The sequence below is a fragment of the Phallusia mammillata genome, chromosome 5, assembly GCF_965637545.1.
Source record: "Phallusia mammillata chromosome 5, kaPhaMamm4.hap1.1, whole genome shotgun sequence".
In the NCBI taxonomy this organism is placed as follows: domain Eukaryota; kingdom Metazoa; phylum Chordata; class Ascidiacea; order Phlebobranchia; family Ascidiidae; genus Phallusia; species Phallusia mammillata.
The window spans coordinates 8,051,035-8,078,329 of NC_137256.1; the positions used below are offsets into that span (position 1 = coordinate 8,051,035).

General features: G+C 36.6%; 1 protein-coding gene and 1 pseudogene across 1 annotated transcript; one reads left to right on the top strand and one right to left on the bottom strand.

The window, feature by feature from the left end:
• The first annotated feature begins 1,191 nt into the window (after window positions 1-1,191).
• LOC145229055 (transient receptor potential cation channel subfamily A member 1 homolog) lies at window positions 1,192-13,841 on the top strand. The gene is made up of 21 exons (XM_080094309.1): window positions 1,192-1,331; window positions 2,202-2,376; window positions 2,863-3,089; window positions 3,205-3,376; window positions 3,699-3,928; window positions 4,201-4,357; window positions 5,597-5,715; window positions 6,152-6,261; window positions 6,858-7,012; window positions 7,634-7,752; window positions 8,696-8,764; window positions 8,986-9,060; window positions 9,225-9,396; window positions 10,192-10,334; window positions 10,485-10,625; window positions 11,013-11,213; window positions 11,371-11,511; window positions 11,823-11,900; window positions 12,002-12,070; window positions 12,741-12,920; window positions 13,482-13,841. The coding sequence occupies exons 2-21, from the start codon at window positions 2,277-2,279 to the stop codon at window positions 13,686-13,688; spliced, it is 2,865 nt and encodes a 954-aa protein (XP_079950435.1). The 5' UTR covers window positions 1,192-1,331; window positions 2,202-2,276; the 3' UTR covers window positions 13,689-13,841.
• Window positions 13,842-15,385: 1,544 nt separating this feature from the next.
• LOC145228261 (transient receptor potential cation channel subfamily A member 1 homolog) lies at window positions 15,386-26,305 on the bottom strand (annotated as a pseudogene).
• Between the last annotated feature and the right edge of the window lie 990 nt (window positions 26,306-27,295).

Below are 27,295 nucleotides of genomic sequence, written 5' to 3' on the forward strand. Positions count from 1 at the left end.
AGTAATTCTATAATCTTATTTGGCGTCAGTTTGTGCAACTGAATAAGTTTAAATCAAAGTGAAAGTGAGAATAGACCATCTCCATTGCTAAACATTAAACAAGCTTTATTGCATGAATGCGATTGTTCGCGCACAATTGTAATGCTTGTTGTCTTGTCTGCGCAATTTTGAATAACTAGCTAAAATCCTGCAATAAACTTTCGTTTTTCTGAAATACACATTCAGGCCTGAGGACCGCGAGCCCTCGAAATAATGGCAAATGGATCGTTTATAAAAAATAACGAAAATGTTTGAGAAAAACTGGGTTAACGCAACCGGGATAAATTTTGTCAGGGATTGTGTATCATAAAATATGGCAACCCTAATGTAGGCTACACTAAAAGTAATGCTTACAAATTTAGTTGCAATTTACAACGTATGCAATAACAGAAGGATAGAGACAGCGCCTTCTATAAAACTTACTGCTGTAGGCAAAACAATCTACTGAATGAAGGAAACTTTCGACAAGCGAATTTAAGGCTGGTACAGCTGTACAGAATTTAACCAAGAAGATATACACGAAAATGAAAAACGACTTAAACAAGGCGCATCAAGTCCAAAAACTATTCACTATAGTTTATTAGTAGATTTGTTACGTAATCGTCAGGCATGATTTAGTCCAACGTGAATCGTTGTGAGCTAGGGGAATTTGTCGTGTAATGGCGCCAAGTTTCAAATTGCAGCAACAAAATGCAATATGTTTTCTGTTTCTTTGCTTTTTACAATAAAATGGTAACTAAATATACATTTACTTATTGTGATCAAGATTGTGTAGCCCAAGTAATTGACATGCTAACGCCATGTAAGCTTGTTGGTTAAGCTTCAGGAAGTTTATTGGTTAAGATTCTGCATTGTGTTGTTTCTAATGTAAGGTCTAAGGATTCTATAATCCGGTTTAATTGTCCAAAGTAATTACTTTTGACCAACTATTTACGTTTATATTGCATATATTTGGGCTCTTTAAACGCAATGGAACATTTAGGAAAAAAATGACAACTGTTCGTTTGTTTTTGCAGAAACAGTCAGTTCTTTTTATTGTCAGATGCAGTATTTACATGTAGCCAATGCTGAAAAAATGTTATTTATCAAAACATTTTGCCCACAAAGATTTTGTTTTGTTGGCAAAGCAATAATGATAATGTTGCAGCACTTACAGATCATTGTTGTATATATTGATTATGACAGCTGATAAAAAATGATGAAAATCCACTTGCCACAAAGAAAGCAAGCTTTTTCTGTTTATGTTAAAGTGTAGACAAGCAACCATTTTTTTCTTTACTGGCCAAAAATAGGTAAGTACCCTTGTCAGAAATTACGATTAATATGTAAAATAAAACATTTTTGATTTTTTGCAAGCAATAGGTTTGTTTTGTTTGGTCATGCTGCATCACTTTTAGGAGTTAATTTAGGCTTTATTTCAAGAGGAGCTAACAAAGGTAAAATATCAATTAGGTTCTTTTAATATGTAAGTACACATTAAGTTGTTAAGTGAGGATATGGAGAAAACCATTGACAATTTCTTCTAACAGATGATTTAAAGTCACATATAGAACTACCAAAATGCAAAAAAGACTATTTATTCTTCAAATCATAAAAGGAATATATGAAAAAAATGACCTGAAGATGGAATATAAGAATACTTACAAGATAACTTGCCTGTATTGCATGGCATGGTCTGCACACCACTTTCATACTAGTTTTGAAAACACCAAGAGTAGTAAAACAAAATTTGTGGTTGCACTGGGTACCATAAAATGTTTATGTTCCAGAGGGTGTGCAAATGTTAAATCATTAGGTTTGGGGAATAATAAAAACTTTCTAAAAAACACAGAAGATGGTGATAAACTGGTGGAAATAAATTAATATATACTGTGGACTGTGGTTGGCTAGTAAAGGTAATTGCAGTGTATATGCTGTGCTACAAAGGTTTTTATCAAAAAATATTTGTTTAAACTACAGATTCGGCCCCACCAAAATTCGGCCCCGCCAAACCAGACCGAACCACGAATTCATTATTTAAACACCGATTAAAACATCAAGTTTGCAAGGCCTCAAATGCATTTCAGATTGTTGTGTGCTGACAAGTCTTTTACCCTACCCTATACCATGAAACAAGATTAAACAGATCAGGATTTTATGTGAAAATGTTTGTTGTATCACAGAAGTCAAGCGTTCGGGACAAATAAGGGGTGGAAACAAAACTTAAAAAACTTGACTTGCCAATCGTAAACGAAACAATGAGGGTAAAAGATGATGATAATGCTGATCATCAGTGTAATCTTTTCGGAGCTAAGAACCAACACCATGATATATGTGACGTACGAGTGGAGATGAAAGGTTAGGAACCTTTTGCCAAAGTTATCGCTGGATAATCCAAATCCTGACATTTAAGATTAAATTACCTTTTTTTCCAAAATAAGTGCAGTGCTTAATAGATTGTTTGACATATTTTTTTAAATGGTTAGTGTTAAAACTCTTTTAAGGTTTATCTTTGTCCACTGTAATACTCACCCGAAGTAATTTGGTAATTACACGATATTTTTGAACCAGTATTTAATTATGCCGAAGAATGACTTTGTGATAAAAGTCAATCATTTAGTCATTGATACACCATACAAGAGTTATAATTCGGGTCGTCATCATCTTTGTCGCATTTTCACCAACTTTCAGACCTGTTCGAGCTTCGTTTTAAAAAAATTGATTGGAGTCGGGTTTCGGGCTTGTATGTTTGGGTTCGAGCCCTAATTTTGGCGCTGTTTGCAACTCTGGGCCAGACGGATCAAGAACATGGGTTCTATAGAAAGTCATTTGTATATTTTGCAGAGTTTAATGTTTGTGATACGAGAGGAAGGACTGTACTTCATCGTTTGGTCAATGCTCGTTTAAACGGATTAGCAGACCATGAGTGCCCAAGCATTCAACTAAAAACTTTGCTGGACGAAGGTGCGCGAGTTGATATCAAGGACAATTATGGCTGTATTCCACTTCACTATGCTGCAGTCAGCGGTTACGTGGCATGCGCGAAACTGTTGATTGAAAACAACAAAAATGTGAGTTGTAACTATAGCCTGCTCTTTAAAGTGAACACGTTTCGGTGTATCTTGATATATTTTGTTTCTGAAATTGAAAAAATAATTTTGAGTTAAAATATCAAATGCATTGCAGAGGTTGAGGGTTGGTGACATAGAAATGGGGGAGTCTGAATTTCAAGAACTGGATTCGGCGATTGTTAACGAACAACTTAACATGAAAGATGATGACGGCCGCACTTCCCTGCACTACGCTGCCGAGTACCAACGTGTCGACATGTGTAAATTGTTGGTGGATAAAGCAGCAGGTAAAAAACTGAATTCAGCCTTGAAAATGCTGTTGCAAAGTTAAATATTTATTTGTTATTGAAAGGTTTTTCTTTCTTCTCTTATTAAAACGATTTTTAGGCTTTGCGGTTAGCAAAGGAAGTAACAGCGAAAATATAAAATAATAAAATGACTTTTTTGAAATCTAATTCAACTTTTTTGTCCAATAATGTTTGTAATTTTTAAATTTTTTATAGGATAATTGTATCCAAGATTATACGTTAAACGGGACAAGCCATTTTATTTGACAACTTCTATAGCTGTAGATGCGATTTAATATATACTGTGATTCGTGTTTACCAGACTTCAATGAATGTGATAGTAGTGGTAAAACTGCTCTCCACCTATTGCTGAAAAGCATTTGCTATGACCGAGTCGTCGAAGAACCGTCAATAATACAACTTTTAAAATATCTACTGGACAAAGGGGCCTGCTTTGACATGGAAGATAAACATGGGAAAATGCCCCTTTACTATGCAGCGCGTGGTGGTTATGCAAAATGCGCGAAACTATTGATTAAAGCGTTGCTTGAAGTAAGTACTATTGTATGACTTGGTTATGTTTCGTAGCGGCCCAATACTTTACTGTTTACTTTACCGAATAAAATAGTTAATATCTTTTTTCCGCATTTAACAGCTCGTACTGTTCCAAACATTCAATATATTATTTTGTTTGTAAAATAGTTTGTTTCAGTGATGCAGTGATGCTTGCGTTTCTTTTCTTGTTTGTGATAACATTTCTGTAGAACGTCGATAATACACATAAAACAACGATTTGTAATATTGTCAGCATTTTACACTTTCAGCCAAATCGTACTGACAGGACTGATGGCGACCTTCCAGGCTCTCGACCTGTTGTTCAACAACTAAATATAAAAGACGAATTTGGTTCCACGTCCCTGCACTATGCGGCAAAGTACAAACACGTGGAAATGTGCAAACTACTTGTAAAGAACGGAATTGGTAAGAAACTGTAGAAATTCATAAATCACAGTGCGTCCATTAAAGACGTTTTACCGAATCCGCCGAATCACCAAGCATTTGTATATGGCAAGGCGTAGGCTAGAAATTTCTAGACTGCCGTGGGTCTCGAACCCACTACAGGAGTCTCTCCGTGACTGCTGTGATCGCTGGTCTGCAATGGCATGGACCCTTCAGGGTTAATCCCAGTTATGTTCATTTACGTTGTGACGTATAAAGCAGCATTACCGAGGTTAGAGATCGCCAAACTACGACCCGTTTCGAACCCTAAAATAAAACATACAAGAAAAAGGTTTACCTTGTATTGTAAAACACGGTGGTTACCAAAGCCCCACAGCTAGTTGAGTGAAAAACGGCCCTCGAAACATACAGCCTCATTACAACTATATGTTACGGACAATTTCAATATGAATATAAAGGCTGATGATGCGAGTCCACCAGTAAAATATTCGTCTGAAAGCGACGTATTATCGACGCCTTGTGAATGCAATGGCAGTCATATGGGAATTTCGTGTTACAACTGACAGGCCGGCCGGCTGTTTTAACAGAATTTCTTGGTCGGTTTTTTATTTTAATTGTGGACATGACAAAGGCAAGACAGTTCAAACAGTATCATGTCACCTTTTTAAACAGAACGATGTTCACATTGCGTAACATCCTGTAGTTCGTAACGTCCGTCCTGTCTAACCTGCTAGAGATAAGAGGAATAACTGCTACAACAATAGACGCTTGCAAAATTCCACGTACAAGTTAATTTATTAGTCATAAGTGTGTAGTAAAATGATGAAAGAAACGAGCCTTAATTCCGATGACTTTCCATCAGTGGTTTGAACCCTTTTCCTCTGCTGCCGCCCCTACATGGGTTGGTGGATTAAGAACCACCGCTTTCACGGAAAAAACAACACGAAATGTTTTTGTTACATTCATTAACTTTAAAGTATCGAGTTTTAAAGTTTCGAACCGGAACTGAACCCTAACCCGCGACCCGGCTTGAGCAGTTCCCGAACCGAACAAATCCGAACCGAACCCAAACCATCAACTACATTTTTCTAAAAACCCGAACCGGAGTTGAACCTTACATTTTTCTTGGCGTTAAATCGAAACCGACCCGAAAAATGTCTGCTGTATTATACTTTTTGATCATCGTCATATTCTTAACATCAAATAGATCAAACATGATAAATTCACTGAAGAAAAACATGTTGCCTGACTTGATTGCAGATGTAAACATGTGCAATACGAATGGAAGAACTGCTCTTCACTGTTTGGTTGATGATCGAGTGGTTGGTTGTACAACCCCAGAGGGCACAAACATCCAAATTATCAGGAATATGTTGGAAGTAAGTAGCATCTATTTAATTGCTTGTTTCAATAGTGAGGTGCGTTCGAAACTTCAGACTTAAATGGTTGGCATTGTGTTTAAACTCATAAAAACAACTAATTACGTCCTATTCGGTAGGGAAGAAAAAAGCTTCTGTAATTTTGTCCGCTTTGTTTTTTAATCTCATGTCGCACGTTTAGCTAATCTTCGATAGGTGGCACAAAGAGCACTATTTATAATGGTATATCTCCAAAAATGCTGACGGTTAGGGCTATCAGGGTCGGGGTTGGGTATTAACATTAAAAATTCAATAAAACGAACTTTAAATTTAAGATCCTATGTAAAGTTTCAAAAACTTACTTCCCAACCTTAACCCTTTTTAGCTGCATAACTAATAAATGCAGCTCTCTGACGTAAGTTGTAGCAACTCTACCATGATGGATAATGCGTTGTAGGTGATGATAAAAGCTGGAGGTATCATTGGTTTTAAAGACAAGAATGGCAAAACTCCACTGCACTTGGCTTGCGGAACGGGAAATGCTGACATGACTCGTGTTCTTCTTGAGTAAGTGTTATTTTTATGCTTGCATCATGACTAAAAAAGCATATTTCCTAGTATCACCTGGTATAGGAAGTGACGTCCAGACGGTTTCATAAAGCAAACGTATTTTGTTTCCATTCGTTTTCCAGATATGGTTATGATGACAGTTTTTTAGACACGGTTGTGTTGTGAAACGTTCCTTTTTACTTTGACTTCATAACCCTCGTGGTTACGCAGCAGCATTTTTTATTCTACTGCGGGTGCCACAAATAAAAATTCGGTGGTAATGGTTTGAATAGTATGACCACTAAACACTGGCCGTTCATATTTAAAACGTATTTGGGGGCCTCTGCTTTCTTTGTTTGTTTTCTGTCCAGATGGTTTGTTTAAACCGTTTGGTCAAGAAAAGGTGATTCCAACTAGACTTTAAAGCCGGATGATGTCCCCAACGTGTAATCCATAAGCATTAAGGACAATACAGTACTACTCTCGAGTTGAATTGATAAACTATCCATACGCAGTTGTTTTTCACTGTTGTAAGCACGGGGGTCCTAGGGTTAACATATGAGGCAATTCTTACTTTGAATGACTGATGAATGAACTGTGCTTCATCTTGACAGGTTCAAAGCCGATGTAACTCGGCTTTCTGAAGATGGAAGAAACGCCTTGGATTTTGCGATTATTTCCGGAAATACTTCGTGTGTTCGAGCGATACTGGAGACCGAGAAATGGAGGGAAGCATTAAGAAACAGTAGTCGATATAATGTCCATGATGGTGGGTCAATGGATAGTCGTCCAGTATTTATTACAGGACATGTATGTTTTTTGACCGTATAAGGGTCACATTTCACCCTTCGCAAAACGCAAACAACGTTTATCCTGTTATATGTCAGGTCTATTAAAGTCTGATTACCGAATCAAGTCAGTTTTCCAAACATTCCCACACGGCAAGGCATATGCTAAACAAATCTAGCCTGTGGTGGGATACGAACCACGACTGGTTTTTCGAATTTATATCCGTATAGGCCAGTGGTACTCAACTGGTGGTCCATGGACCACTAGTGGTCCAAGATGACTTTTTGGTTGGTCCACAGGACGTCCACTAAATTAAACATATAGGTATAGGCAGCGGTGGGATTCAATTTTTTTGTCAGCCGGTTTTATCACAAAGTCATATTTTTCAGTTGGTTTTGTTCATTGACAGTAACCAGTAATGCTAATCGGTTCGCTGATCTCATAAAATTTCATGAGACGGTTTTGTAGCACCGGTGCGAACCGGCTGAACCCCACCACTGTGTATAGGAGTGTACAAAACACTATTGCATTGTGGGATTTCTGTATCGAATATTTATTCCGGGTTTACTTAAAAAAAATTGTTATTTTGTGTCTTGGGAAGATGGGTTAATTGACACTCCAATGAGGGAGTTAATTCGGAAAATGCCGGAGATAGCTGAAGAAGTTTTGACAAAATGCATGGTAAAAGGCGAGCAACCTGTCCACGACGATTCTTACCAGGTAGTATAGCATATTTTAAATTTAAGAGTGGTAAATACTTTTCCGTTTTTGTCATTCAAAATTTTGTGTCCACAAAAATGTTCATTGTTTAATATAAAACCAATAGATTAGCTTGAAGTTGAAGGTTGTTTACTTCGTGCAAAAGAGCACGTTGTCACACAACAAGTGTCTTAGACATGGTAACATTCAAAGAGTTGGAAGTTTTTTGACTAAACCACGGTTCAAATGAAGGAATCCATTTTGTTTTAATGGAAGTTTTTTAAATACGAGGAAATAAATTGTTTATGAGTTTAATGACTAGTGCAGTGGTTCCCAACCTTTCGTGGTCCTTTGCCCCCAAAAGTAACTTTTGGCCTCGTGGCCCCCTTCAAGTAACCCTATAAGGCCTGTTCCCCCTTAAAAATTAATAAACGGTCGAATAGACTAAGAATCTATTATCGTGAAAAACCTCAACAAGTGAAATAATCTAATAAATTAGGGAATTAAGTTATTTGCAACTTACACTTAATTATGCGGATTAAAAAAGAAAATGGCTTTAAATGGGTGTTTCTAGCGAATTTACACCTGTGGCCCCCCAGGTTACAGCTCGTGCCCCCTCTGGACTAGTGTAACGGATTTTTATCAACCTTTTTGCGTCTCTATACTGTTTGAAATCGGGTGTGACTGATGCAGCCTCATTTCATTGATGATGACATGAGCATCTGTCGTAACGTTTAAAGAATAAAGCATGTCGCTCTTTACGTCTATTTGTGGCGTTATATTCGTTAATAAACTTATGAACAGAAACGTGTATTGTGTTTCAAATCGTTGAAGATTTTTTTTTAATTTAAAACTTGTGACGTCAAATAATTCTTGCTGACGCAATTTTAAATTACGCTGTCGTCAATATTTGGCCCAGTTCACTATTGTATTGATTCCTTATAGTAATTCTGTGTATGGACAGGTTACATTTTATTATGAATTTTTGGACGATGAATTTATCAGCGAAGAATGGCCTGGGATCACTAGAGATGTAAGTATTCTATATTTGAATACATTTCGCCACGATTCAAACAAAAAAGATAAATGTAAGTATTTCGTTAGGTTCGTTTTAAATTGTTTCTTTTATACAAGCCTTTGCAACAACTTAAATTGATTTACGCAAATAAAATTACGTAATTATTTAGAAACATTAATAATCTTCATGGTTTTCATTGATATAATTTAACACGGAATGCTATGATTTTTTGGTAGGAGTTTGGTAGTAGTACAGTTCCATTCTCTGATGACCTAAACCTGCTCAGGAAAAATCACCCTCTAAACATTATGGTGAGAAAATTATTTTAAGTGCTATGGGTTAGTCACCAACATTAAAGTTAATTGTTTCTAACTATTTTACGGTCAAAATGCTCAAAAATTAAAAACTTTTTTTAACGTTACAGCAGCATTTTTTTGGAACCCAAAAATTTTTGGCCGTGTAATTGTATGTGCAGGTTGAAGAGAAGCGAGAAGGTATGTTACGACACCCAGTGGTGGCTAGTTTGTTGTGTTACAAGTGGAACAAATATGTGGATCCTGTGTACGGTCTCAATATTCTGCTTCATTTAATATTCCTGCTATTTTTCCACAGTTACATGTTAACGATGCCTCCACCTTTCTCTATTGGTAAGTTCACTGTCTCCAAATCAAAAAGTCACACCGCCTATCATATAGGTTCAGGTCAGGATTACTTTTTATTTTTTTAGGCTTTCGGATTAATTATACTTTCGGGTTTTGGTTCGGTTCGAACCGGTTTGCGTTGTTTAAACCTCCTTTCAAACCCATTCGTTTTAATTCCAATTGTACCCATGTCGCAAGTTTTTCAGTACGTTGTTCTGAAATAAATGATAAGTTGGCAATCACAAGAAATATTACAGGCTGCATTTTTACTGGATCGGTTTCAACGCTAAACAAAATAAGTGTTTCAACTTTGGTTTAGGTTTCTAAAATAATAAAATTTACGGTTCGTGTTTATTGATATAAACCGCTCAAGCCGGTTCGCAGGTTCGCGTTCAGTTCCGGTCGATTCCCTGCTACAAATATGCTAAACAATCCTGGTTGCAAAAATTTATCTGGGTAAGGGTAGTTCCAGGTTCGTTTCACTTTAAGAAATGTAGTTGTAGTGGTTATAGCACTCCGCTAAGGTCATCATACAAATTACAATGTATCCCGTAATATTAAGAACCTTCAGAAGACTTGTTTTTGGTTGTTCTGTTTAAGTAAAAACTACCAGCCACGTAACAACTTTTAAAGTGTGAAATAAAAACGTCCTCCTCCAAAACAAACCATAGTACCATAGCAAACGTTTTTGCTAAGGTTTTTAGTAAAATGAGAGAGAACAGATAAATCAACACTTTAGAGGATGCAAATGCAAATTCTTGTAGAGGTGCAATTTGTTAATAGTTTTAGACTTCTTGACAGATTCCGGTAACGTGACGTCATCGTGTGTTGCGATAAGCCCCGAAGCGCAGTTGAATTTTGGACCCTGTTATGACTACAATTCATGGGGAATAATTGCCAAATACTTTATCATTGTTCTCTCAACCCTAAGCATATTAAAAGAGGTAATATTTTTTATTAGGGCCATTTTGCTAAACGTAACTTCAACTGAGTGGAAAAGCTATCTCTGGAGAAATCTCTGTAATGCATTTTTTTTTGGTTTTTGATATCGTGTATTCCGAGTCCTACAGTTTTGCAAACTTACTCTCTTTCAGCTGTACCTGGTTTACTTGCAATGGATTGCTTACTTCCTTCGACTTACGAATCTTTGTGAAATTTTGCTTCACGTTCTTGCAATTCTCACTGTTTATTCAGACACAAGCTCATTGGGACCTAACTTCGTCGGTGTCAGAGAGGTGAAACGTTTAAATTCGGGTCCTGGAATTATTAACTGTTACTACTTGTAGGCTACTCTAAAATACGCAATATATACGTAATCTGCAAACAAACTTATTGAGAGTTTGTAATACAAATAACTTTATATTTTAATCTCAGATACCTTTTGGGCCTAATTTTCTTGTATGTGTTAACATGCGGTACCAAACAGTGTTTAGTACCACTCTCAACTTATACGAGAATATTCACCCCAAACTGGGCACCTAAAACTAAATTATAGTCTTATTTCTATTATATACCAACATCCAGACCCTAAAAGCCGTAACCGTCAACATTTTTAAAAGTTGCTGCACACGTTTGATAAGTAGATTGCGTGATTTAGAGAAGCCAACTATTTGTTGCTGTAGGCTTGGCAGTGGCAGATTGGAGCAGTTGCTATCTTTCTATCGTGGATGGTTTTAATCATGTTTATACAAAATATACCAACCCTTGGGATTTATGTTTTGATGTTCAGTCATGTTTTTCTCACATTTCTGAAGTTCATGATGGTCTTCGTTTTTTTTATATACAGCTTTGCGTACAGTTTTTATATTTTGCTGCAGAATCAGGTTGGTCGATTTATCATTATTGCCACAAAATCAATGGTTATTATACGGAAACAACGTTTATAACGTCACGGTACATGCTGTTTTTGTTGATCATTTGTGTTTTTGAGTATAAAGTTGCTTTGTTTGTGTATGTTTAAGAGTACAATGGTTTTTGTAGTATGTTTTTCGTGGTAAGTGGGACGCTATGACCAAGACTACACTTATGATGATCGGTGAATTTCAATACGAAGACATTTTTGTGGCAGAATTTGAGGCTATTGAAACTGGAGCTGACAATCACACTATAGCTACTTCCACTGTAAGTTATAACTTAGTGTTACTATGTTACTTGATCTCTTATTTTACGGTGTTATATTTGTTCATGAGGGTTTTTAGTCTATTTGCTCATGAGGGACGATTTTAGTGTCTTAAAGATGAAGGCGACCTGGGTAGGGTTCTAAAAACATTGGTACAAACAACCCAATTACCAGAAGAGCGCAATTAAGTTAATTTTGAATTGTTATATTTTTCAGCAATTCGTATTTTTTGACTAAAATTCCATAAATTGACTTGCTGGACCGGTTCTGTGTCAGCATTTACATTTTTTACAACTTTACATTTTATTCACAGGTGAACTACCGAGCTGTATCCTATACCCTTTTTACAATCTTTATCATTGTTATGAACATCATCATCATGAACTTAATGGTAAATTACCTGACGTAATATTAAATGCAGAAACAACAATCTTCAAAAGTTTGTAACCCATCAGTCTGTGGGGACGATCCACTATTTTGTGTTTTTAACAGGTCGGTCTCGCTGTTGACGACATCAAAGGTGTGCAAAACAACGCATACCTCGAAAGTTTGGCAATGCAGGTCAGTGCGCATAAAAAATGATGAATTCGTTTAGTTTGCATACCGGTTTATCGCATAATCTGTTCGACTGCTCGTGAAACTGTAGTCTTATATTTGTTTTTAAAATCGTCTGGGTATAATTGCGTAAAAAGCTTGATTATGCTTATTAATCGGATTCGCCTGTATTTCTGATCATCTTTAATAACATGTTCGATTAGTAATGCTCCAATTTGGCTGCAAATTTCACAACTGAAAACGAATATTGGTTTAAATGTTTCGTGTCAAAGCAAAAATAATTGTCTAACGGTTTAAAACCGGATTAATCATTGCTACAGAGTTGTTTACGGGCCTACAATTGGCACCAGAACCGAAAATTACAAGCCCGGCCTGAACCCGAATCGTTTTTGAGAAGCCTGTTTAGGCTCAAAAGTTTGATTGACAGGCCCTTACATTAAAGCCCTATAGGAAAGACCAAGACAACAAACAAAATAGAAGATAGGTCTTAAACAAGGCGTTTTAGGGATGTTTGACATTAGGTCAGGTCCAGCAACTGGCTACCAAAAGATGGTTAAATTTGTTTAAAAAAATACTGACATACAGAGTGTAAAGTCAGTTCCGAAATAAGCCCAACAGCAGTGTTAAGAATGCTGTTCTACCTTTTTTGCGTTATTTCACAAGTTGTTGTTTTTAGGTGAGACTAGCTCTTGATATCCACTACATTTTACCGAAGTTTGTCCGACGTCGGTTTATGCTGAAATTTCAGCGTTTATTTCCAAATAAATACAGGCGGAACTCCAGGTGTATGCATTGGTTGCATTCGCTGATGAATTTGAGTTATTCAGTCATGAATGAAGCCCTCAACTATGAAAAGGTGGGTTACATACAAAAAGTATTTTGGGTAAGCGTTACGTTTTCGCAGCTTGTATCAATTGGGCATGTAGTGCTGTGAAACAAATACTCAAGCCATGGTTTGTTGCAACACTTAACTGTGTGGTGCTCGGAGTAATTTTTAACAATTACACTGAACGTGTTTGTCTATTCCTATAATCTTTTACGACATACTTATCTATTTAGTCTAGTTATTGTTTGTTGCGTGATTTTCTCAACGATTGAAGTTACCACAAAAAGTACTGTTTAATTCATCATTGGTATTTTTTTGTATTTCACCATGAGTAACCGACATGTTGAACATCAAAACTGATATACGCCCCCCGAGAGGCAGGCAACAAGTGACAGCCTTGCTGCAAGCCGTTTTCACGAATAAAATAACGCAAAACGGTTTTTAATGCTCTTAATGCATTTGTTTTCAAGGTAATTCGGTCGAACATGCTCAAAAGGGGTTGGGATTTAACTCACAGTCTGCTTCAAAGCTTTCCGAAACTTGTTATTCGATCGCTATTCATGACTTTGTTTCCTAACATTGCTTTTTTAGAACGACCCCAACAAGCTTGAAAAACAGATCGAGTCTCTGGATCAAAAGGTCAAGGGCTTGGATGGGAAATTTGAATCTTTGGAAGATAAAATTACAATCCTTGAAAAGCGCTCAAGCTCAATGGAAAGTATGATTTTAGCAATGATGACACACTTCCAAATCAACGGAAACAAAGATGATGTCAACGGTAATGACATGAACGTGTGATGTCATCAAACTTTTAGAACGAATTGCTTGTGGATAAAGCGAAAATAAATTGTTTGGTATTTTTTTTATTGCTGTAAAAAGTGCTTTGGTGACTTTAAAACTTTTTTTCAACCATTATATGTGCATGTAAATTACATCATTTTAAAAATGTTGTGTATGTAACCAATATGCAAAATTAAATATTCAGTTTTTTACAAATTAAATGTATTGTGTGGGTCCAAACAGATGCAGTGTAGGTTACCGAACAAATAATATTTACAACCAAGTAGAGGTTTTTGGCAAAGTTTTATTGTGTAACTATTTTTGGTTAAATTCTCTTGCTGTTTGGCCCATCTACTTCATAAAAAACACGCACATAACGTTGCAATATTGTCCCGTTTGGACAGAAAGGATGTTATATGTGACACGTTTTGGTACGTTTACCCTGCATAATCACTAAAAAAGGTTTAGCCACAAAAACACAAACGAAAAATAACAGAAACCAATTATTGAAAAACCGTGCAATACCAAAAGGGTGTTTATATAACTCGACCCCAGTTCCTAAAGTTTATCACTACTATAGACTGGTAGCAAAAAGTGCCGCTTTAGTGTTTGCACCATACATAGCATACGGTAAAACTACTAACCCAGGAACTGCACGCCGGTAAATTCCGGTAGATGGCGCACTCAAATAGTTTAAAATCAGTTCGTGTACAAATGCTTAGGGCAGGAGGGCAGGAACTTGGCCGAACGGTCTGGCGCGCCTGACCCATATACAGACATAAAAACCTGATCGGGATTCGTCCCCTGGAGAGTCCTGGGTTCGAACCCCGTGAAAAAAATGCTTAGGGCTATTAGGGTTAGCCTGAGGTTTCATAATAATAATAACAATAAAATTAACCTAAAATTAAAAAGAAAACTATTAGTTTATGTTAAATTTAGTCCCCAACCATATACCAGTTTCACTGTTTTTTAAATAGCTGCGCTTTTAACGCCCTCATTCGGTATTTAGCAAACCTTGTGTGTTGTGAGCTCCTGTGTTAGTAGGTTTACCGTGCTTTTGCAGCAAACAATAAAGCACACTTTTTTGGTACCAGTGCAGATGAACGTTAGGAATACAAAATGGGGATGCAATAAAGGACGGAAATGAAAAACTTTTTATTCACGAAAAAACTTTAAATCAAGCTAACAATTAGTTTTTTGAATAGTTGATATCTGGTATTATTCGCTTGCATTTTTTGTTTGCATTTTTGCTCTTTTCAGATTTTAGTTCAGATTCGTTTTTGTGCAAACTTGTTCCAGTACAGACATAAATGCACAAAACGTTGGATTTTATCATATAGAGTCAGCAAAGGCTATTGCAAAACCAAAACCCCTGTTATGTTGCGTTTACGCCATGTTGTTACTTGCTACCAACCTAAACACCATTATTTTTAGGTTTTGCCGTTTTCTTTCGCATTTAACAGATATAGGCCCAAACTTCGACATAAACCTCAAATAAGTTTTTGATACCGTTTGTTCAGTAGCCTACACTGCATCTGTTGGGCCTTACAATAAATTATCTTTGTAAAAACCTAAATATAAAATTTTCAACTTTGACATTTCAAAAATGATTTAATTACATGCACATCAAATGGTTAAAAACAAGGTTTAAAGGCAACAATCCCATCTTTTATAGCAATAATTTGTATCAAACAACTGCTTTTCGCCTTATCCACAAGCAATTTGTTCTAAAAATTCGATGACATCACAGGTTCTTAACCGTTGACGTGATTTTGGTTTCATTAATTTGGAAGTGCGACATCATTGCTGACATCATATTTTCCATTGAGCTTGAACGATTGTCAAGCACTGCAATTTTGTCTTCCAGGCATTGCAACTTGCGATCCAAGCCCTTGACCTCCTGATCGAGAGACTCGACCTGTTTTTCGAGCTTGTTGGGGTCGTTCTGAAAAGCAATTTGGAAAACAAACACACCAATAACATTCTCAAAGTTTTGAAAAACTTTAAAAGAGTGTGTTAGTGTTACCAAACCCTTTTTGAGAATGCTCGACCCAACCATGAAACCTTAAAGACAATAATTGCCAATGTACTGATTCTCTTTTAGAAATAAAACTGGCAGGAGTCTTACAACGCTACAATGTTAAATTGCAACGACGTACCGTTTGTCTGATATACAATTTTATGCAACCCACCGTTTCAGAGTTAAGAGCTTCATTGATGGTCGCAAGATTCAAGCTCACCACTGAATGCAACCATTGTAGAAAAGTAGACGTCCTTCGGTATCGATTTGGAAAGAAACGCTGAAATTTCAGTATAAACCGACGTCGGATAAACTTCGGTAAAGTGTAGTGGATATCAAGAGTTAGTTTCACCTAAAAACACAAAGTAAGATCAATTACCGTTGTTAAACCGCTAGATAATTATTTTTAAGAGCTTCAATTAAATGTTTGTCACCAGTTCCAAACTTTGCAACCAAACTTATGCAATAGTGATAATAAAAAATATTTATAAATATTAGTCTACAGTTTGACGATCCCTATTCAGTCAAACGGATTATGCGATTAACTGGTATGCAACTAATCGAATTCGTTATTTAATTTTTTAAGCGCACTAACCTGCATCGCCAAACTTTCGAGGTAGGCGTTGTTTTGCACACCTTTGATGTCGTCTACAGCAAGACCGACCTGTTAAAAAAACAAACTTAGTGGATCGTGCCCACAGACTGAAGTACTGAAACGTTATGAACTAATTCATATTTGTTAGTTCTGCAATGTTCATTGTTACGTCAAGGCATTTACCAGTAAGTTCATGATAATGATGCTCATGACAATGATAAAAATCGTAAAAAAGATGTAGGACACGGCTCGGTAGTTCACCTGTAAATAAAATATAGTTTTAAAAAAATGTAAATTCTCTCACACAAACAAAGGCGCATATCCTACAAAGTACATAAATTATGAACTCAAATATGCTCTAAATCAGTGGTTCTCAACCTTTTTTTTTCTTTGCGACCCCCTTAGAAGGATTTTTAACACAACGCGACTCCTTTTACAAACACATGATAGAAGTTATACTACCAGAGTGTGTTCATCATGCATTAACTACTAAATGTCACTTCAAGAGTTCGGCTTTTTGATCTGCAGCAAACCCCTAAAATTGTGGCCATGCATCACGTCACCATAAACATTTTTACTATCTACTGTTTTTTATGTAAAGAAAAGCCATATACCAAATTCATAGAAGTATTTAATCGCAAATGCTGTTGTGTCAATTTTAAATCAAACTGTCGTGCGAGTAACTATGCAAACAGAAGACTCGGGGAAAGCTTTTATGATACGGATAAAATCATCCCGTCCCCCTCAAAAGTGCTTGGCCACCCCGTTTTGGGGCGACCCCCAGGTTGAGAAACACTGCTCTAAATTAAATCATCAAGCGAAACCCGAAATAAACAAAAACAGCACTTTGGGACAGAAAATGCAAATGGCTTTTTTAAGCAACAGTCTGTAGCAATACCAGGATTCTAGAAACAGTTTTTTCCTTGCTTTAAAATTGATGTTGCGTGGTTTGCGAGTGCTGATTTAACTCCCAAAAAATAAATTTGACTGGTAGCAAATAATAACATATTGGGTTGTCAGTAGTGATGTACCGAATCGGCGAAATTTCGATTCGGCCGAAACCGAATATTCGGCGGTTTTGCCGAATAAATTCGGCCGAATCAACCGAATCATTTATGACGTCACGCGAAGTCGTACGGTACGTGTTGACATGAAAACATAAGTTTATCTACCAGGCAATTAGTGCAGAATGGTTGTTTCATCCTTATTTCAGTTCTGAGGGGTTTAACATTGCCTTAAGCATAATTTCCAACCCGGCAATGAATTACTATTTAGTTGTCTGCAGTGGGGAAAACGATAATGTGGTAAAAAATATAATAACTGACAGGATTTTCGTTGGTACTAAGCAGGAAAGACACGCTCAACGCTTTCAATGTGTGTTCATAAAAGATTCGGTTTCAGCCGAATCGCAACAAATTATTCGGCCGAAACCGAATCTTTGCAAAAGTGGCCGATTCGGCCGAATAAATTCGGCAAACCGAATATTCGGTACATCTCTAGTTGTCAGTGACCCTTGTGTTTTCTTTGGTTCTTAACCTACGGTACGCGCACCAAATCAATTCAAGTCAGATCAGGAAATGCAGCTGACCCAGCTTATCACTCTGTGGACGAAAATCTCTTGGTATATCTATTCAAATAAGATTTGAAGAACCATTGCTTTAAACCAGGCGTAACCAAACTTTTTTTTGATGCGGGCCGGATAAGTTTAATAATAACTAATTTGCGCGGCCCACATAGTTTACATGCCCTAGCACCGTCTTTTCGACGCGATTTTAATAGGGGCCCCAAGATATGGCCTTTCTACAATCCTAATTAAAATCTGGTGATGCGACTGTTAAACTGTATAGTTAGTCTCATCTTACGAGCAATGCTTCATCACAAGCAACAAAGGAAGGCAATCGTGTGGGCATAATTAACACTTATAGTCTAGACTGTGACGTAACAAACAACAATTTGGTGACCCCCTGCTTTAAACAATAGCACAGAATACGCACCGTCGAGTTTATTTAACGTTATTTGTAGTTTACTTTATTCTTTCATTATCGTAGCTCTGGAAACTAAACGGATATTTTTAATTCGGAAAAGCAAACTTGGCTAACGTTTGGCAACAGTCATATAGTAATACCATTACTTACAGTGGAAGCAGCTATTGTGTGATTGTCAGCTCCAGTTTCAATAGCCACAAATTCTGCCACAAAAATGTCTTCGAACTGAAATTCACCGATCATCATAAGTGTAGTCTTGATCACCGCGTTACCCAAATCACGAAAAGCATGCTAGGAACATTATTGATAAATTACATCGCAATATTAAACTGAGAGATACGAATGATGAGAATGACAGCACGTGCTGTTACGTTTAACGTTTCAAACGATGTTTTGAAAGCATACTAGCCATTTTTTACTGACAATCGTAACTTGACCAACCTGATTCTGTAGCAAACAATAAAAACTAAATGCGAAGCCGAATATGAAGAGACCGAAAACGAACAAGAACTTTAGAAATGTGCGAAGAACATGATTAAACATCAAAACATAAATCCCAAAGGTTGGCACATTTTGTATAAACATGATTAAAACCATCCACGATAGAAAGATAGCAACTGCTCCAATCTGCCACTGCCATGCCTTCAGCAACAAAATGAAAGCAGTTATAAATAAAAAAATTACAGTATTTATCAGAAAATGATTTACCTCTCTGACACCGACGTAGCTGGGTCCCATTTGGCTTGTGTCTGAATAAACAGTCAAAATCGCCAAAACGTAAAGCGAAACTTCTAGAAGGTTCGTAAGACTAAGTAAGTAAGCAATCCTTTGCAAGTAGACCTGGTACAACTACAAAAGCGAAGATGTACAAGATGTAAAGACAGAAAACATACGTCGCTTAAAACTATAACACCAAACAGCATCATAAAGCTCACAAAATTCAGGATAGCATAGCGACTGAAAGGTGAAATTTATTTGTAGTTAAATAATGAAAAAAATTGTTACCTCTTTTAGTATACTGAGGGCTGAAAGGACAATGATAAAGTATTTGGCAATTATTCCCCATGAATTGTAGTCGTAACAGGGTCCAAATGACGACTGTGCTTCAGAACTTATCGCAACACACGATGACGTCACGTTATTCGAATCTGTTGAGAAATCTGAAGTTGATAGGTATTTGTACCTCTTTATGTTGTTTCACCGTTTTTTTATTCTCACTTGACAAAATTTGCAGTGCCGCAGTGCGTTTTTATTTCTCAGGTTTAAGACATTCCAATTCATGTGGGTAGTAGATAACTATCTAGCTTAAATATAACTATCACAATTATGTCAACTGGAATTCTTGGACGATGCTGAAAGGTGGTACGTTGATAAACCAGATAAGGTACTTTTTCATCTGGCAAACACATTGTAAGTCTCAAACGCATGCACCCTGGTTGTTTGCTGTAACCACTCTATTTTTACTTAAAGCCAAGGACGACTCGCGCATAGTAGCCGCGGCATCCCCTAGATCAGGGGTGTGCAACCTGCGGCCCGCGGACCAAATGCGACCTGTCTGTTAAAGTTGTGCGGCCCGCAGAGACGCTTGGATTTCAAATGTACTGGAAAGCGAATCTATTTATTATATATTTTTGAGCAGATTAATGCGCCCAGCGCTATTTTTCTGTGACCTGGCAAAATGTGGCTAGAATCAAATGGGAATTTTACTTGTAGTTAGCCATATTTGGTATGCAATAAATCAAATCACCTTGTGTTATATAAAGGTGCGGCCCGCGATCTAATCTGGGTAAATGTATTTGGCCCCGCAGTAAAAAAGGTTGCACACCCCTGCCCTAGATATTGTGAAGTTACTGTGAAGTTAAATGTCCTACTGAAATTCAGGCAAAATGAAATGCAGTAGAAACTGAACTAAAGCTATATAAGTTTTAAAATGACTGACGTTTTTTTTTCAAAACACAATGTGAAAATATTTGCAATCACATCATGTGTTGATATAATGGACATGTACTGTTTCATTAAACACCTAGGAGCTGTTAAATTGTTTCACAGGAAATGTGTCTTAAGAATAAACATCCTACAGGGTAGATAGTAGTGACCACCAAAGCATAGTTGTAATTTAGAAATGAAGGAGAAAGTTATTAACTATAACTTTATGATTCATTTTAGTCATAAAAGGCAAGAACAAAGTTAAATAATATAGTTTAAACTTCAGCAAAAGTGTTGTAAATTTAGATAAGGAGTTCAGTGTTGTAAAAACAGTTCCTATAAGCTCTTTTCACCAAATAAAGTAGAAAGTATATCAGCTAAGAAACTGAAAAATTTAGTCTATACACAAAACTTTAAAGAAGACATATTTAATTCAACAATAGCTGTAAAAAAAGGCAATTTAGTTGTTAAATTTGTCAGTTTTGATACAAATAAAAACCTTTATGACTAATTTTGTCATTGGCAATAATCTGTAAAGTGTTGTTAAAAATGCCAGCTGTGACCATGCTTACCAAACTATAAGTCATGGACATACTAATGGCTGAATAAAAAGTGTGTTAGTTACTGGTCATTGTCACAAGCACCATTCGTTAATGTTGTCCAACCCAACAACTCCAGCCTTCTCTGACTCTGTTTTTACCGATTTTTTATTAATTAATGTTGTTTTAACGTATTTACAACCGCTACGTTTTAAGCATGTTGCACGTGTTTTTGTGCCACATTGTCAGTGCAGTTTGGCCCGTCGTCATACCAGTAAAATATACACAAATGATACCGTCTGCTGTTTACACTCGTGTACATTAATGCGTGACGAAAATTAAGTTACAAAAGGAGTTACTAGTTAAGATTTGTATTACTACTTTTTCTACAACAATATTTATCACTAACTGCCCATTTATATGTGCTATAAAGGCTAAAAGTAGGAGCAGTACCCCCCCCCCCAGGAATTTTAGGAAAGAGCCGTCACTTCTTAGAGCACGCCTTTCCAGACAAATTTTCGCAACTAGGCCTATTTACTAGATTTGGAGACAGTAAACTTACCGATAGAAAAAGGTGGAGGCATTGTTAACATGTAACTGTTAAAAAATCCCATGAAAATTAAATAGAGCAGTACATTTAGACTGTACACAGGCCCCACAAATCTGTTCCATTTGTAACACACCAAACTAACCACCACTGGGTGACGCAACAGACTCTCTCGCTTCTCTTTAACCTGCGAATAAAAATCATTTGGCCTTAAAGTAAGCTTTTAGAGCCAAAAGAACACGGTAGACTGCGGATAAAACTAGCACTTTAAATATAGATTTCTTACCATAATGTTTAACGGGTGATTTTTCTTGAGCAGGTTTAAGTCATCAGAGTATGGAAGTGCACTGTTATCAAACTCCTGCCAAACAATATCATAGTATTCGGTCACAAAAATTTGGTCTTAAATTGCTAAAGATATAGAAAAAAGTTGGTAAACAAGTTTGGTGAAATTGCACTGTTTATGGCCAATGGTTATGCATGTCGCGCACTGCTGACATAGTACGGTAAAGATCATTAGGCATTTGGATCGTTATACATTATTCAAGATCATTATACATTACTTGTTATCACCAAACCACAAAATTTCTTTAAAAAAACGGTGACGGTTAGCACCTATTTTAAAAGATCTGTTCTAGAGTCTAGACTTTCTGTCGTAGGAAACAAGTAGCATTAGCAAGCTAAAAGTAATTGCCGTAAATAAATGTATGCGCGAAGAGAAGTTATAAATACCAAACACAAGTCTGACTACTTCGTGTTTTTTTGTTTTTAACAAGTGTTCTAGCATTCTTGAAAAATGAACTGCTTCCTATATTAACACCATAAATGAGTACCTTCATTTTTTTCATTCAAATCATCCAAATGTTTTATTTAAATGTGTATGAAATACTTACATCGCTATTAATACACGTTTGGCTGCAAAATTCATCATCCAAAAATTCATATAGAAATAAAACCTGTAGAATAACTTAATTAAGGTACCTGAAGGTATATAGGCCCGGAAGGTAATAAGGCCCACTACTCATATTTTTTGGTATACATGTAAAAATGTTTCCGTTTCGATATAATTTTTAGATTTATTCAAACTTACAATGATTTGGAAAGTTTTGGACCTGTAAGTTCTGTGTATTAGTTTCTACGACCAATCCAAATTAAAAAGTGTTTTTTACAGCTTTTTATTATTTAAAAAAAAAATTTGTTACAAAAATAAGAAGGTTTTGTTGTCGAAATAAAATCTTATTAGGATATATCAGAAAGGGGTCATTTTAGCTCAATTGGAGCGTTATCCAATCTGAAAAAAAGAATTACCTCAAATGAATTTTATTAGGGTTTCGTTTGTCAGCCATTGCTGGCAATAAGGCCCAACAAATTTTTGTCATTTTCGATAGGGTTTTTTATAGCAAAGGCGACTGGTATGCAAAAAATTGCTTATTTGCTTTATTAGAGATTTGAAAGTTCCAATAATAAGTATTTTTTTAAGTTTTTGGAGTGTGATCTTTCATTTCGCTTTATTGGCGATCAACTGTCAAGTGGTTGTCTATTCGTTGTTGTTAGTACCTTCAGATTAACAGTTATATGTCTTAAAGTTAATAACGTTGCTTGGTTAAACTTGTTTTGGACCGACGCAAAGCATAAAGTAGTCTGATTGATTTCTCGACCTTTAAAAAATACATAAAAATGTTGGGTCTAATTAACAGCATAGGTATGTATTAAGGCCCAAGTTTTTAATTTTTTAAACTGTCATCATACAAAAACTAATCTTGCAAACGCCTTCAAAGTCTGATGGATGATTACAATTGACCGCTACAACCACCATGCCAAATTTGGGCGGAAACTATTGAATGTTTTTTTAGTTATGCGCAATAGTTTTTTAAGGGGCCTTGTTACCTGCAGGTACCTTACAAGGAGCAATTTAGTTTTGAAATCGTGTCAGCTTGCCTACTGGTGTTACATTGTGCTTTCCATGAATAAAGGACCTTCTAGTTTAAGATAACACAAAGTTATTTCTCGTAAACGATGGATATTTTTGTGGACACTATTTTAAGAAATAAGTTAAAAGGCAATATGTGCTATTTCACCTGGTACGAAATGTCGTGGACAGGCTGCTCGCCTTTTACCATGCATTTTGTCAAAACTTCTTCAGCGATCTCTGGCATTTTTCGAATTAACTCCCTCATTGGAGTGTCAATTAACCCATCTTCGATGACATGCAAATAAAAAAGAAGACAAAATTACTACATTTGTTACCTTTTTAGCTAGCAGTATTGTTTTGCAAACTGGAAAAAAATATTCCACTTAACTTATTATTCTCACAATTCAATTGCGATTTATCTCCCTTTAAACGGAATAGAATGCAAACTCAAAAGGTCGTGGTAAGGAATGTGGATCAATAATTTTTACATCATCTGAGAAAAGTAGTTGGTTGCGTTAAAATGATATTAAATATCCGATCCCGTACAGAATTTTTTGAAAGTGGTTATCGAGCTTCCATAAATAGCAACTAATTTAGGCTAAAATTTCAGCAATTGTTTATTATTTTGTTTTATATCCCACCGCAGGCTAGATTTTTCTAGCCTACGCCTTGTCATATGGTGGTGAATGCTTGGTGACCGGCTGATTCGATATAGCGCCTTCAATGGGCCTGGCGTACTGTGATTTGTTTTATGTTTTTTTTTCGTTTCATATATCAAAAAACAAATTCGTTTTATATCTTAAGAAAATGTTTAAAACTTGCTATTCTAAAGTTTTGATTGTTTAAAGGTGATAGAATTCGCTGATTAAGTTTGATCCATTTTTCTCGTACTAGTACTAAACACTTAAATACACCATTTTTTGTCATGTGAGAAACGTAGACCCACCATCATGTACATTGTATCGACTGCTGTTCCTCAAAGCTTCCCTCCATTTTTCGGTCTCCAGTATCGTTCGAACACACGAAGTATTTCCGGAAATTATCGCAAAATCCAATGCGTTTCTTCCATCTTCAGAAAGCCGAGTTACGTCGGCTTTGAACCTTTAAAATGAATTGCGGGTCAAATATAAAACATATCACTTATTTTTCCTCGTACCTTTCTATTTGCATTGTTTTTTCGTCTCATTTTCAGGTAATTTCGTCGTGTGTTCATTTCCTCGCACGTAATTTTTATCGCATTATCGTATGTATGATAATTTAAATAATGTATGTATAATAATATGTTGTTGAAGTAGCTAGTTAGAAACGCGGGATACAATTAAAACCGGTCAAATAACACCTGTGTTTAACTGCAAGAAGCATATTATAACGTAGACCAGTGAATAGTACTTGCTTTTGCATTGGGGACCCAAAATTTTTTATCTGGGTCTGACAAACCAGTGGTAACTGTGTTTCACAAACCGCAATACGTCAGTGCCGGATTAACCATTAGGCAAAGTAGGCACGTGCCTACAGGTCAGTCAAAAATCCAGGCCACTTTTCTTTGTGACAATGATTTGGCAACACTGATAATTCTAATTTTTAGTTGGCAACCCTGATTTTCGGGCCACTTATAAAATGTGCCTACAGGTCAGCACTGAATACGGTCATGATAGCCAGGTACGAATTAACGACCTTCCACCTCGGTTTAGGTGTTACGCATCTTATCGACTATTCAATAGGTTGTCAAAGAACTTTGAGGGCCAAAGACAAACTTTTAAGTGAGTCCAGGGCCGCACTATGGAAACATTTGTTACAGTCTAACATGACAACAAAATCGCATCACTAAAAGTAAAATGTTCATTCATTCCATTAACTATATTAAGAATAAACGTTGTGTATAGTGTATACCACTAATAGAGAATGATTGTATCATGCAAACTCACTGGTACGACAGGGTATTCCGCCTGGGTGAAATACATAACTTTTATAAGTTATTTCGCGTGCCCCACAAAAACTCTTGGAGCGCAGTATGTTTGACACTCCTGGTCTATTCAACCACAATATTTTGCCCAACGCGAACAAAACCAAAAAAGCGGTAAAGTAGGAAACCTCGTCCTGAAACTGAAAACGCATAAACTTGCTATGACAAGCATACGGCCACATTAACTACTTATCTACAGAGTAGCAATCTACCGGTCTACCGCGATCACGTGTTGGCCGCACCTGATGACGGCGGTCTTCAAAAAATTATTTAAATTTGGGGACCTATGGGTGAACCGCTGGGCAGCCGGGTTCAAACTTTGGAAGGATCAACTCTGAATAACTACCGAACATGTTTATAAATCAGGATAAATTTTAAGCACCCGTGGTACATGTGGACGACTAGCCGAACTAAAACGGACGATTAGCAATATCTCCAAAACCTTTTCCCTAAAGAAATAAGGTGAAACAAATGTTTCTGCTTTAAGAAAGTCGACCTGTAGGAATATATCTCCGATGCGAGCGTGAAATATAAAACTTACTGCAAAAGAACACCAACCAAGTCAATGTTGCCCGCCCCGCATGCCAGATGAAGTGGAGTGTTACCTTTTGTGTCTGGCATATCGATGTGAGCTCCAGCTTCCAACATTACCTACAAAACATTGTCCAACGCCCGATTGCTAGAAAATGATCTTTAAAAACTGACAAATTGTTTTTGGTGGTGAACCCGTGAGAGTGCTTTAGTAGCGAAATTAATATGGTCAAAGGGCTGTTTTGGTTGTACAACAGTAGTCTTTTACCTAAAAATCACATAGCCACAACAGACAAATAACTAAGCCTCTGTTGTTTTCTTATTATATCACAGCATTTGTAACACAATACTGAGAACGTTTCGGATGAGCATAAATCAAGAAACAAACCGGATAAATACACTGAAACATTTTTTTTTATTTAAAAGCGAACCTGAGTTTTTTTAATCTCCTAAAACGCGTATCGTCAACGCGTGGACACTAACCTTGATTGACAACTTTGTTTGGTTGTATAGATTGCAACTAGTGCTGCTGGTTTCAAAGTTATTATATAAATAAATAGTTGAATAAATTCCCCTTACTTCCAACATATTCCTGACCACTTCGCCGTTTGGGGCATTTTGGACTGCACAACCCTCTACACGATCAACTAAACGGTGAAGAGCAGTCCTGCCGTTCTTGTTTCTAACGGTGACATCTGTAAACAAGTCCGACAATCTAATTTTACGGCATGGGTTACATGCCTTCCTGTGTTGCTTTTAACATCGACTTCTTAAGACCAGTCTGTCGGATATTACAACGTTTAGTGTTAATTTACGAAGCAACCTGTCAAGTTGGTAACAATCAATTGGTGCAACCAAAATTATATTCTGACTTCTAACTAGAAAATGGTTAAAACTACAAAGTTCTGTTTGGTAGAAGATTGTTTGGTTACAAAAATGGTCGGCGACCGAGTACGCTCGGTGCATTGTGATGTCAAAAACATTCGTTTTCAAGCAAACGCTAGTTTCATATGTTGGCTGGGAATAAATATGCAAATTAAATGATCGGGTCGGTTTGTGCAACCCGAGCACTATGCCTCGAAAACAGCGACTCTCAGGACCGGGTTCTTGCTCGACTCGGCCCATCCCTACTTCTACTACATGATTGCACCTCGTCTGGTTCACTGTTATTGCCGGGATGGTTAACGTGATGTTAAATTTGGTGTGTTTCAATGTGTTGGTTCCAATTCCAAAGAAGATAGGTTCAACTGCAATGCAACATTTTTTTTCAAACGATTTCATAGTGCTAGTAGGCAACACTATAAAGGGAAGAGAAAATTCGAAACTAGAAAAGGCTGACTCAAACGCACGAGGATTAAAAAGAGTTTGTGTTGATCTCTGTGACAGCAAACGAAGTGTCGGGCTCAAAAACGGAAGCAACTGTGCGTTAACGCGGTAAAAAAAACGAGCAAACATTATCCCAGTTGACAAAAAAACAAAATACTCAAAAACAGAAGACAACACACAAACAAAATTATAACAGGCGTACAACGATTATAACGAATGTTAGATTCAGAAGGTAACATTTCGTTTCAAATCACGTCGGGGTCACCATTACACATTGAAAT

What these genes read in the sequence shown, in the direction of transcription:
- LOC145229055 (XM_080094309.1), top strand. Translation starts at nt 2,277, where the DNA reads ATGAGGGTAAAAGATGATGATAATGCTGATCATCAGTGTAATCTTTTC. An exon ending in GTTGGTGGATAAAGCAGCAG is followed by an intron (nt 3,377 to 3,698) that starts GTAAAAAACTGA and finishes CGTGTTTACCAG; the next exon opens with ACTTCAATGAATGTGATAGT. An exon ending in ACTTCGTCGGTGTCAGAGAG is followed by an intron (nt 10,626 to 11,012) that starts GTGAAACGTTTA and finishes TTGTTGCTGTAG; the next exon opens with GCTTGGCAGTGGCAGATTGG.